The sequence below is a fragment of the Anguilla anguilla genome, chromosome 10 (genome assembly GCF_013347855.1).
Source record: "Anguilla anguilla isolate fAngAng1 chromosome 10, fAngAng1.pri, whole genome shotgun sequence".
In the NCBI taxonomy this organism is placed as follows: Eukaryota; Metazoa; Chordata; class Actinopteri; order Anguilliformes; family Anguillidae; genus Anguilla; species Anguilla anguilla.
In genome coordinates this window covers 43,805,072-43,817,801 of record NC_049210.1, presented here as the reverse complement: position 1 = coordinate 43,817,801, position 12,730 = coordinate 43,805,072, and the positions used below count along the sequence as shown (strand labels likewise).

At 44.0% G+C, this 12,730-nt stretch overlaps 2 protein-coding genes across 3 annotated transcripts; both read left to right on the top strand.

The window, feature by feature from the left end:
• Positions 1 to 1,143: 1,143 nt before the first annotated feature.
• LOC118237322 (epigen-like) lies at positions 1,144 to 4,730 on the top strand. 2 transcript variants are annotated; one of them, XM_035435897.1, is made up of 5 exons: positions 1,144 to 1,293; positions 2,190 to 2,306; positions 3,197 to 3,314; positions 3,661 to 3,813; positions 4,218 to 4,730. In XM_035435897.1, exons 1-5 carry the CDS (start codon positions 1,275 to 1,277, stop codon positions 4,267 to 4,269), a joined length of 459 nt encoding a protein of 152 aa, XP_035291788.1. In that variant the 5' UTR covers positions 1,144 to 1,274; the 3' UTR covers positions 4,270 to 4,730. The 2 variants fall into 2 exon arrangements, with proteins under 2 accessions (XP_035291788.1, XP_035291786.1); XM_035435895.1 differs by having other exon boundaries at positions 1,145 to 1,293; positions 2,187 to 2,306.
• Positions 4,731 to 7,203: 2,473 nt separating this feature from the next.
• Positions 7,204 to 11,486, top strand: LOC118237323 (proepiregulin-like). The gene is made up of 5 exons (XM_035435898.1): positions 7,204 to 7,362; positions 9,860 to 9,931; positions 10,206 to 10,338; positions 10,756 to 10,902; positions 11,292 to 11,486. Exons 1-5 carry the CDS (start codon positions 7,323 to 7,325, stop codon positions 11,350 to 11,352), a joined length of 453 nt encoding a protein of 150 aa, XP_035291789.1. The 5' UTR covers positions 7,204 to 7,322; the 3' UTR covers positions 11,353 to 11,486.
• The last annotated feature ends 1,244 nt before the right edge of the window (positions 11,487 to 12,730 follow it).

Sequence of the window (12,730 nt, the reverse complement as noted above, 5' to 3'; positions counted from 1 at the left end):
GTGCCTGTGCACACATGTATATGTCTTTGTGTGCGCGCGTGTGTGTGTGTGTGTGCATGTGTGTATGAAAGACATCCTTCACTGATAGGCTCCTCCTACATTTAGCCTATCCCCCTCCTCACAGAGGCCCACCAACAGACCGCTCTTCCTTTAGCAAAGAGTACCGCCCCTTACTGTCTTGGCCCGGAACTGTTTCCTCTGTCATCAACAGCAGCACAGCACGAGGACATCAATCTCTGTTGGCCAGTTTCATTCCCGCAGGGCCGTTGGCCGTGTAGGTTTTCATGGTCTGCAATTACACTGGTCCAATTTGCTGAATACATTTACGCTGGTATAACTATTGATTAAACCACAGTAAGATGCTTCATACTGGGACACAGGAACAGTCTTCTGCCGTTATTTATGAATTTGTTAGGATGTTGGAGCATTTCTGCAGGAATCTTCTTCCCTTCAGCCAAAAGAGCATTAGTGCGCTTGGGCATTGATTGGGCGATTGGGCCTGGCTCGCAGTTGGCTTTCCATTTGAACCAAAAGGTGTTGGATGGGGTTGAGGTCTTCCACACCATTTTTGGCAAAACCATTTCTGTATAGACCTCGCTGCGTGCCTGGGGGCATTGTCATGCTGAAACAGGAAAGGGCCTTCTCCAAACTGTTGGAGAAGCACAGAGTCGTCTAGAATGGCACTGTATGCTGTAGCATTAAGATTTGCCTTGTAACCATGACAAACAACCAAAACATGAAAAAGAGCCTCAGACCAAGGTGTGTCCAGATACCTTTGGTCATATAGTGTATGTGTGTAATGCAGGTGTGTGAGCGAGTGCGTGTGTGTGTTAGGGAGAGATACAGGTGTGTGTGAGAAAGAAAGAGATATGTGTGTGTGTGTGAGACGTGTGTGTAACGCAGGGGTCTGTGTGATACGGATATGTGTCTTATACAGGTATATTGGGATCTGGGAGCTACAGATTGGGGGGAATATTTGCATGCGGAGCTGTGTGCACGTGTGTGCACGCTTTCCGTCTGCACTGGGGTTTCTAGCTGCCTCTGCATGCAGGGAGCCTCTGGGAACAGGAAGTGATGTAAACGTGATGTAAAAAATGAAATCGAAAAAAATTTCCAGGAAGAGACTGCAGAAGACCTGTGGTTCTCATTGGCTGGCGGAAACGCAAGTGAGCGCTTGTGCGGGTATAAATGCCGAGCTGAGACACGCCACAGAGCAGAACGCTCGCTCGCTCGCCCAGGACAGATCACAGGAAGCTCCGCCCCCTCTCGCCGACATGCATCCACAGCGCACAGGTGAGTGATCTCCACCTTCAAAGGGCTTTATCGCTGATTGCGGCTTGTGGCACACACCTGCACGCAGGGGTGTGTTTAATTCCATCTGTAGGGGATCCCTGCTGCACTCTGTCTCGGTTATGTAGCGGTAGGAACCCCCCCCCCCCTTCTCTCCCCCCCCAGGCAGAACATATAAGAGTCAATGACAGAGTGACAGTGTTCCGCCTTTTCGTTTTTGCGGAAAATGTCTACAGTGCAGCTAGAAGGAAATGCAGATACTTAACGGGCGGAAGTTTCCATACAGTCAAACTGAATCCATAAAATGGTGTCAGTGGAGAAATGGGACGGTTCCAACACTCTCTCCCCATTTCAGTAATTCGACTGGGTGTTCAAAGGGGTCGCCACGACACCCACAGGGAGAAACTTTTAATTGGAAATTATCTATTTGTATAAAACTCTGTACACATAATTGTATTTTTGTACAGTGAACAAGGAAAGTCCTCCCAATTCTCACAATATCATTGAGCACTGTTTTCCTTTTTGATGAAACTTTAGTTTTACCAAAAATAATACCTGTCTAAGGTAGTGTGGACAAAGTATTAAAAATATGGTATAAATGTTTCTGCCAATATTTCCAGAATATTTTATTATGTACAGCAAATATGGAATTGAGCGTCTCTCTGATTACTCATGCAAATGTGGCCTTATTGCCCTGAAATTGGAAAAGCTGCAGACCATGCTGTCACATAATCATTCAGTCAGCATTATAAAAAAAAAAAAAACACTGATGTCACTGTAGCCATCAGTAGCCAGGCATGTACCAGGTTGAGCATAGTGACCTAATGCTTCCCAAGTTTATTTTAAGGAGCTCCCTAACGAGAGGTGTCTTTCGCCCCCCCCCCCTCCCCAAACAGCAGTCTTCGCCCTGACCTTGGTGACCATCATGTTCTCAACGCCAGCAAAGTCCACAGAACCCACGGAGAACCCGTTCCGATCGGCAGAACCCACGCAGAACGCTGCGGTCTCCTCCACAGGTGGGTTCCCCTGATCGCTCCCGTGTTTATTGCATCACGCAGGGGGGCGGATGTTTCTACGATCTTCTTATTTCAGTCCCGACAGAGTGAGTTCCCCGCAGAGCGGCCTCTCTCAGATCTGAAACCTGTAAAAGCTGGGATTTCTGTGCTCAGTGTAACTGCTGACGTCCAGGCTACTGCCCTAACCACCTGTTCTTCATGTGCCCTGTTAGAGTGCACCACAGACAGCCATTTCACTATAGCGGAGCATAGTGCTCTATACATCAAATTCGAATTCATGGATTTAGTTTCATTTAAAGACCCTGGTGTCCCACCGTGTGGAAAAAAATCTCAGCACACCACTGCAGCCAGGCCCGGGGGGTGGGGGGTGGTGGGGGTGGGGCAGTGGTGATGTCACAGTGAATGTGGTGGTCAAGCGTGCAAGTTCCTCACCTCCTCCACCACAGAGATTAGCGAAGCGGCATGACACGCCAGCCATCCGCAGACCGCATTTACACATTGATACTGACCCTGGGTGACGAATGCTGTTATTGTTAATACACTCGTTTTTTTTTTTTTTTCTTGTTGTTGTTGGTTCTTTTTTAGCTGACACATGCTGCAACAGCACACCCACATTAAATGTTTTCCACACACACACACACACGTGTGGCCGATAGGCTATATTTAGCCAGAGTGTGTTGCAGACCCCACATTCTGGGTGGTGCAGTGCCAGCTTGTTTCTCCGCAAATTCCCAGTTTTCCTGCCAGTTATCATTACTGACAATTTAACAATGTATTATGTTTTTTTTTTTTACTTTTATGCATTTTTTTATTTACTTTTATGCATGATATGCATCATTGTTACTGTATTCTAGCGTGATTTGTAACTGTGTTTATGGTTGTGTGTACAGGGAGTGAGCGGACTCCCCGAGTCCTGAAGTTGCTGGGTCTTTGCTCTGGAGACGATCAGGCGTTCTGTCTGAACGGCAAATGCATCTACCACCCCGACCTGAACAGGCCCACCTGCAGGTGAGAACACACCTACAGCACCATCCTAACCTGGCACACACACCTTGACCCATAATTAATCATCTCAAGAATAAATATTAAATAAATCATTTGGACTGATCTGCTAGTTGTCTTAAATGTACTGTAAGGATGATATGGTGGGTGTTACATGTAAAATAAGGCTGATGTGGTGGGTGTTAAATGTAACATAAGGCTGATGTGGTGGGTGTTAAGTGTAACATAAAGCTGATGTGGTGGGTGTTAAATGTAACATAAGGCTGATGTGGTGGGTGTTAAATGTAACATAAGGCTGATGTGGTGGGTGTTAAGTGTAACATAAAGCTGATGTGGTGGGTGTGGTTTCCAGCTGTCCACAGAATTTCAGAGGGGAACGGTGTGAGCACATGCTGCTGGACGTACACAGCGATACCAACCGTGAAAAAATAATCGCCATCGGCGGTGGTGTGGCCCTGCTGCTCTGCGCCATCATTGCTGTCCTCTACTGCTGTTTGAAGAAGAGGTACCACACCAAATCACAGCACATTTAATACCACACCAAATCACAGCACATTTAATACCACACCAAATCACAGCAGATTCAATACCACACAAAATCACAGAACATTTAACACCACACCAAATCACAGCACATTCAATACCACACCAAATCACAGAACATTTAACACCACACCAAATCACAGCACATTTAATACCAAATTAAATGAAACATGTAGGTTATACAAGCTTTGTCTCATTACTATGGCAATGATGTTTTGAAAAATGCAAAAAAAGAAACTATTTCTGATTTTCCGAGTTAGATTTTTAAGAATCTGCTTGAGTAAACTGTCCCACCACTAATGTCAATGGTGATGTATAGTGTGTTATGTTTGTGCTAACAGAGGTGTATGGTATATTAAATTTCAGGTGCGCGAAAGAAAAGCCTTATCAGATCTGCCAGTCAACTCTTGCAATCTGAGCCGAGCCGAGTCCACGCTGTTGGAGAGGCATTCCTGCTGAGAGGGCCTGCTTCTGCCTGCCGTCCGGCACCATCACATTCCACCCAACCGCTCCACCATCTCCCCTCTCCACCGTTCCACCACCTCCCCTTTCCACTGCTCCTGATCCTCCTTGCGAATATACCAAGAGAAGCCACACATTACCCATTGCACAAAAGCTACACAGCGTGCATACAACACACTACACACCACACACGCTACACGCCACTCAAACTACACACCACACACGCTACACACCATTCAAACTACACGCCACACATGCTACACACCACTCAAACTACACGCCACACATGCTACAAGCCACATACACCAAACACCACACACTCTACAACACACAGTAATGGCAGGAAATTTTACATCATTCACAACATCTTTATAAGACAGCATCATGTACAAGGGTATTTATTTAAAAATAAATTATTTCTGTTTGTGTATTTATTTAATATGCTTTTTTAAATAAATTTTTGAAATATTCATTTAACTGTCTTTGTCCCTTTCATTATTCATTTTACCTGCAAATGCAGTACGAGAGGAACCAGAAGTTGCTCAGTGCTACAATAATGCTGCAATATGTGGATCAGACTGTTACCCATGGCCCTTCTCTACATAATACAGAGCTCCCCATAAACTGTGTTTTTATTTAACCCTGCACTACACACTAACCCTACATTCTATAACCCTGCACTACACTCTGACCGTACACTCTATAACCCTGCACTGAACATTAGCCCCTCCACAGACTCCAAATATTAAATAAAACTCTGATGTGTGTCAACATGTATAGTAAATGTTATGTTCCCATTTGTGAACTACATTTTAATTCCAGAATCTGGCTATAACTATAAATGTGACAATAGAAATGTTGCTAATCATGAAGCACATTCTTGCTTAGCTTCAGTGCTAGCCAAACACAGGCCTCCTTAGTTTCAGTACAAACCAAGCTGAGCCCTGTTTAGCTTCAGTGCTAACCAAGTACAGTCCTGCTTAGTTTCAGTCTAAAAAGCAAGCTCAGTCCTGCTTAGTTTCACTGCTAACCAAGCCCAGTCCTCCTTAGTTTGAGTACAAACCAAGCTGAGCCCTGTTTAGCTTCAGTGCTAACAAAGCACAGCACTGTTTAGTTTCAGTACAAACCAAGCTCAGTCCTGCTTAGTTTCAGTACTAACCAAGCACAGTCCTGCTTAGTTTCAGTACAAACCAAGCTGAGCCCTGTTTGGCTTCAGTGCTAACCAAGTACAGTCCTGCTTAGTTTCAGTCTAAAAAGCAAGCTCAGTCCTGCTTAGTTTCACTGCTAACCAAGCCCAGTCCTCCTTAGTTTCAGTACAAACCAAGCTGAGCCCTGTTTAGCTTCAGTGCTAACCAAGCACAACACTGCTTAGTTTCAGTACTAACCAAGCTCAGTCCTGCTTAGCTTCAGTGCTAACCAAGCACAGGACTGCTTAGTTTCAGTACAAACCAAGCCCAGGACTGCTTAGTTTCAGTACAAACCAAGCCCAGCCCTACTTAGATTCCACACAAAAAAAATCAATCCCTTTTCTAACGTTTTTTTAAAACCTGGCATTGTTATTTAAAGAGAGCTTAAACAAAGTGAAGCTATAAAATACAAAGTAGCTTTGCTACAAAAGTGAAGATCTCGTTCATCGTGTATGATTATAAACAGAAGCAGGTTGGAAAATTTGTTCCACCTGAAGCTGGACTATTTCACATATCCAAGTTGTTTTTTTCCATTATTAAGACTAGCAAGCGTAGGAAGAGCCGTGCTACTAATGGAAAGATACCTGACTTTCGTTGGGGAGCGAGTGCGGCATGTTTCCAGTTTTATCCAGGTAAAAGAACATCGAATTATGGGTGGGACTGACTGTAACTCACAGCAAGGTAATCACCTTCAGGCGGGCCAGACACAAGTTGAGTTACCTCCAGGTGTCGCTGTTTACCTGGTTGTTGTTTTTTTTTTTTTTTTGCTCTTGCTTTAAAGGGACAGGTTGCTTCCTGCGGTTTTAAAAGGAGAGTTCGTTTTCTAGGGTTTTTCGGGGGGTTTTTTTCGGGTCAATTTTACTGTATGTTTTTGATTGGCCCAGACAGTTTTTGCGTGCAAGAAGGATATTTAGAGAAGTTTCTCACGACCTCGTGGTTTTACATGATTTTTACGACGGCAGTTAAAGGGGCATATTCTCGAGTTCATGGTCAAGAGTAAGAAAATACAATTATGGACAGTTTCCCAAACAGGAATTGAGCCAGGTCTTGGACTAAGAACATGTACCCAATGGTGGGTAGTATCCGTGGTTTAATGCGTCCTTACACACTCGTGCAAAGGGATATCCAGAAACGGTAATGTATTGTTGAGGCAGGTCCCATATTGACGAAGTCAGAGGTTTTTTTTTTTTTTGTATCACAGGTACAGCCGTGATTGTGATCCCGTGTCTATCTCTAATTTCCTCTGCTTTCCCCTGTATAATGTGTGTGTGTGTGTGTGTGTGGAGTGGAGTGGAGTGGAGTGGAGTGGAGTGGGGGGGAATAGAAAAAGGGCAAACTGCACGCTCTCCTTAAAAATAAAAAACAAACATTGAATAAAAAAAGTATCACGACCACTATTCATGTCCAACTGCCTCAAACTATTAATGTCCAACTGCCTCAAACTAAAAAAACGAAAAATAAAAGAAAAAATACTATTTCACTTCAGTTTGTAATCCTGGTGTAAATCGGTGAGATTTTTTTGGCAACTCACGAGTTCGCAAAAACGTGAATGAGCTTAGCGCCACCACACCCATGACCAAAGTTGGGTGTAGAATCTCCTGCTGCGATTTTTTTTATCTTATAGATATAGAGGGAATCACAAGCGAGACTACGTCACTCTTCTTCCACCACGGATCCTATTGGACAGGTTGGAAATTACTTCAGCGCAGTCATTCCATACCTGCCAGCCCACATCCTGTGCGTCCATCCTGCGCACGGCGACGACTGATGCAGCCACCGGCAGCCTGTCAAACACAACCAACACAACCTTACACAAGCGACAATGCAAGGATTAACCGCGTCTTTTCTCCTGCTATTCTATGGTGAGTCCGCAAAGTACTTCAACAAAAAAAACTCGTTTCAATACAGTAAAGCTGAGTAAATAAATGTGATTCTTTTGGCTCCTTGTTCTTACTTGGCTCGCTGGCGCCTGGTTATTGATTACATGTGATTTCTTTATTGCCCCCTGCTCGCTTGTTTGTAATAGTTTAAATTCCGAGCTCAAATGGAATTTGACCTTGAACCAGGGAATTAACCTATTTTAACTTTACGTCTGCAGTTTAGCCTATATCTCGTGGCTACATATAATGGCCTATCAAGGCTTTGTGGTCTCTGCCAGTCATGAACTGCTCCTGAAATGTTCCTCAGGTGTCCCCTGCATGCTGTCATTTGAGACCTGGGTGGGTCAAAACAATGATGAGTTTGTGTTACTGCACTGTACAATAGGGAAGATGGCGTGCAGTGTGTTTGGTACAGTGTGCCGTGTGTAGTGTGTAATTTGTTTGGTCCAGTGTGTGAAGTTTAGTGTGCAGTGTGTTTGGTCCAGTGTGCCGTGTGCAGTGTGTAATTTGTTTGGTCCAGTGTGTGAAGTTTAGTGTGCAGTGTGTTTGGTCCAGTGTGCCGTGTGCAGTGTGTTTGGTCCTGTGCAGTGTGTTTGGACCAGTGTGCAGTGTGTAATTTGTTTAGTCCAGTGCATGAAGTTTAGTGTGCAGTGTGTTTGGTCCAGTGTGCCGTGTGCAGTGTGTTTGGTCCAGTGTGCCATGTGCAGTGTGTTTGGTTCAGTGTGCAGTGTGTTTGGTCCAGTGTGCAGTGTGTAATTTGTTTAGTCCAGTGCATGAAGTTTAGTGTGCAGTGTGTTTGGTCCAGTGTGCCGTGTGCAGTGTGTTTGGTCCAGTGCAGTGTTAGGAGTTGCAGTGTGCAATCAGTCAACCCCTTCATCATCCGGCTTATCAGAGTCCCACGCCTCACCATTCAACTGTACACTAGACTTTGGCTTAATTTCAGAGTCTTTAGGTGGTGATTGACAGTAGTATTGGTTGACAGAAGTGGCCAGCTATGTGGTCAGACTGGTTTTACTGTATGAACTGCACTGGCCATTGGGTGGGTGGGGGGGCTTGGTCTTAGTATTAAAGATACTTAATCAGAGTATTTGTCTTTACTTTTTGCTGTGATTTCAGGTATTATGATTTAACATGGTCTGATGTCAACTCTTGCTTTAATTTTTATCATCAAAACTATTTATTTATTTATTTATTATGTTTATTTTGAGCATTTTTATTTTATTATTGTTTTATTGTTTTACTTTTCTTTTCTTTTTTTAACTGTTTCTTGGCAGTCTTCCTCTGGCTCTCACCCTGTGGTTGGCTGATCTTACACACTTCTTCTGTGATTGGCTGGTCTAACACACTACTCCTCTGCTTGACTGATCTTACGAACTGCTCCTGTGATTGGCTGATCTTACACACTGCTCCTGTGATTGGCTGATTTGACTCGCTACTCCTGTGATTGGCTGATCTTATGCACTGCTCCTGTGATTGGCTGACTTTACACACTGTTCCTGTGATTGGCTGACTTTACACACTGTTCCTGTGACTGGCTGATTTTACGCATTGCTTTTGATACCGGAGGGACATCTGGGTGGCATTTCACACAGCAGGATTACTGAGTTAGCTGGATAACTGCACTGGATAACTGCACTGGGTAAAACCCAGAACAGCACTTTTTAAACGTTTTTTTTTTTTTTGTTTCGGGTTTTTGGAGGGTTCCGGGGTTTTTACTCATTGCAGTTATGCTTGCTCAGTAATCCTGATTTGTGAAATACCAATAATAATAATAAAAATAACAATAATAATAATAATAATTATTATTATTATTAGAATTATAATTATTCTAATAATAATACATTTTTAAAAATCCTCATTTTACCCGGCGTTTAGTGTAGAATGTGACCCAGTTATGTTGTGCTGTGGGGCTGCTGGAGCCGGGGCCTGGGGCGGGGTGTGCGTGAGCTGTGTTTGAGCACGCCAGAGGAATGCACTGTGGGTTCGATGGCGCTGCGGACACGCTGCCCAGATCCCCGCCCACATGCTTACACCTGACTCCAGGTGCTCTCCACGCCCTGCCAAGGTATGCGCCGTGTCGCCATGGCAATGCCAGGAAGAGGGCCAGAGGCAGGAAGTTGGGGGAGTCAGTGACTGTGGAATGACTGCAATATGCCTGGCTCTGTAGTGTACACAAAGCTGTAGTGTTCAGTGCTGTAGTGTTCAGTGCCGAAGTGTTTAGTGTTGTATGTTCAGATCTGTAGTGTTCAGTGCTGTATGTTCAGTGCTGTAGTGTACAGAGCTGTATGTTCAGATCTGTAATGCTCAGAGCTGTAGTCTTCAGTGCTTTGGTGTTGTGGCAGTGTTGTGGTATATTGTGCTGTAGTGTTCAGAGCTGTAGTGTTCAGTGCTGTAATTGTCAGTGTTACAGTGTGCAGTGCCTTTCTTTTCATTACATTTTGACCCTGAACGACCCTAACCCTGAAACAATCTCTCTCAGGTCTGTCTCTATTGTTGGGCAACAAGGCAGAATCCACAAGTCCTTCCTGCAGCTCCAACTGCTCAACATCAGGTACATTTCTCTCTCTCTTGCTCACTCTCTCTCTCATTCTCTCTCTCTCACTCTCTCTTTCTGTCTCTCCCTCTATCTCTCTCTGTCTGTCTCTCTCGCTCTCTCTCTGTCTCTGTCTCTCCCTCTGTCTCTCTCTCTATTCATCTCTCTCTCTCTATTCATCTCTCTCTCTCTTACTCTCTCTCTCTGTCTCTCTCTCTCTGCATCCTTTTCCCATGATCCCATGCGTCTCTCTCTCTCAGCATCCTTTTCCCATGATCCCTTGTGTCTGCAGGCGCGGTCACAGCCACCCCTACCGTGTCCACGGTTCAGAGAGTGATGATCCTGAAGTGTAACTCCAGCATGGAGGACTACTGTTTCCATGGAGAGTGCATGTTCCTGGTGGACCTCAACGAGCACCACTGCAAGTAAGCTACACACTCCCTGCTCACTGTCAATACAATACACACTCCCTGCTCACCGCAAGTTAAATACACACACCCTGCTCACTGCAAGTAAGCTACACACACCCTGCGTACTGCAAGTAAGATACACACTCCCTGCTCGCACCGAGTAAAAAACAAACTTCCTGCTCACTGCCAATACAATACACACTCCCTGCTCACTGCAAGTTAAATACACTCTGCTCACTGCAAGTAAGATACACACTCCCTGCTCACTGCAAGTGAAATACACACTCCCTACGTACTATAAGTAGACTACACACACCCTGCTCACTGCAAATAAAATGCTCTCTGCGCACTGAAAGGTAAAACTCACCGCATATATGTATGAGTGAGTGGGAGAACGTGTGTGAATAACTCTCACTTTGTGATACGTGGCAGGTGTGCCCAGGGTTATGCAGGTCACAGGTGTGCCCACCTGTCTCTGGTGATTCAGCCCGTGAGTCAGGAGAGGTTGATACTGACGGTGGTGTGTGCCGCTCTAACCATCCTGGGCTTCGCTGGAGCCGCCTACTTCCTCTACCGATGGTGAGTGTGTGTGTGTGTGTGTGTGTTTGTTTGTTTGTTTGTGTGTGTGTGTGTGTATGTTTGTGTGTGAGTATGTGTGTGGGTGTGTGTGTGTGTGTTTGTTTGTTTGTTTGTGTGTGTGTGTGTGTGTGTGTGTTTGTTTGTTTGTGTGTGTGTGTGTGTGTGTGAGTATGTGTGTGTGTGTGTGTGTTTATTTGTTTGTTTGTGTGTGTGTGTGTGTGTGCTTGTTTGTTTGTGTGTGTGTGTGTGTGTGTGTGTGTGATTATGTGTGTGGGTGTGTGTGGGTGTGTGGGTGTGTGTTTGTTTGTTTGTGTGGGCGTGTGTGTTTGTGTGGGTGTATGTGTCTGTGTGTATAGGTGTGGGTGTAGTGACACTTCGTTATGTTACAGGTTTAAGAAGAACGCTGGTTCACCTCAACAGAAGGAATACCAGGAAGTGCAGATGGCATGATTGACGCAGTGAACTACAGCCTATTGTCACTCTGCAGCCTGATTGGTTAGATGGACACTATAATGACTGATTCCTGTATGATAGAATTTACCAACACTCTCTGTATTGGAAAGAATATTGTAAAAAAAAAAAAGTGTGTTCATGGAGGTGCGACATATTTATAATTGGAATTTAAAGTGGTCACATCAGAATAGGGCAGCAACTGAGGTTTCAGCAAGAGAGGTGGAGTCACTTGCTAAGCAGCTGAGAAATCTGTGTCTTTGTGCGTGCGTGTGTGCGCGCGTGCGTGCGTGTGTGTGTGTGCGTGCGTGTGTGTGCGCGTGCGTGCGTGTGTGTGTGTGCGTGCGTGCATGTGTGGTGTTCAAGCAGGATTATCTTTTCCATATTTTGTTTTTATTTCAATGTTTCAAATGATTCATATTGTTTGTAATATAGATATATATATATATTTATAACAGGATCAGTGTTAAATTTGGTATTGAAAGAATAGAGGATTTAGTGGATTTAAAAGGGAAGGTGATAATTCTGGAATATTGATGAAATATGCATTTTTGCGATTGTATGTATGTTCTTGTCATTGTTCAGTCCTGTCATTGTTGATTTTTCTCAAGGAGGATGCAAAAATTCAAGAGAGAAAATAGATACAATCTTACGCTACATCCTCTGTGGGTCAAAGAAGGGTAACTTTATTTGTGAGTTTAACAGCCTGTAGATGAAGCCAAACACTGCAGAATGTACAATGTGAAGAAAATAGAACTGAACCATGTCTAAAAACAAAGAAATGCTTGCTACGTTTGCTACAGATGCTACATATTCATTACTCAAATAATGTTTTTTATTTTTATTTTATTTTTGTTAATCATGCAAAGTGAATGACTGATACTGACTCCTTTTCATATGGGTGCATCTACCTTGTGCTGTCCATCCCTGAATTGTTCCAGCCAATCAAAAGCCAGCGCTGACCCCTTCCCTCGCCTACTTTGTGCGGGTTCGACGCGTAAACCCGCCTCTTTTTGAAACCCACCAGTAGGTGGCGCCGTTTAGTGCCGAAATATTTTAATTAATCCTTGGATTAATTTGACCCTGTGAAGATCTTTCGCATTTTCTGGAGAAATCTAAAGTACCCCGCATTTTGGGGGAAAGGCACGACACTGAGTATAATGAATCAGCTGAAGTAAATATTATATATATATATATCATGGAACTCAGTGATATTTTTTTATTTTATTTATGATAGTTGTTAAGCATGATTTTAAGCAAGCATTTTCTCGATTGCAGGTTCAACAATATTTTTATACCGAGTGCAAGGTGCTCTAAGTTGCTTTTTTGTATTTGTATTAAAATTCCATTAAAATGCTTCATATATATGGTTTTGGTT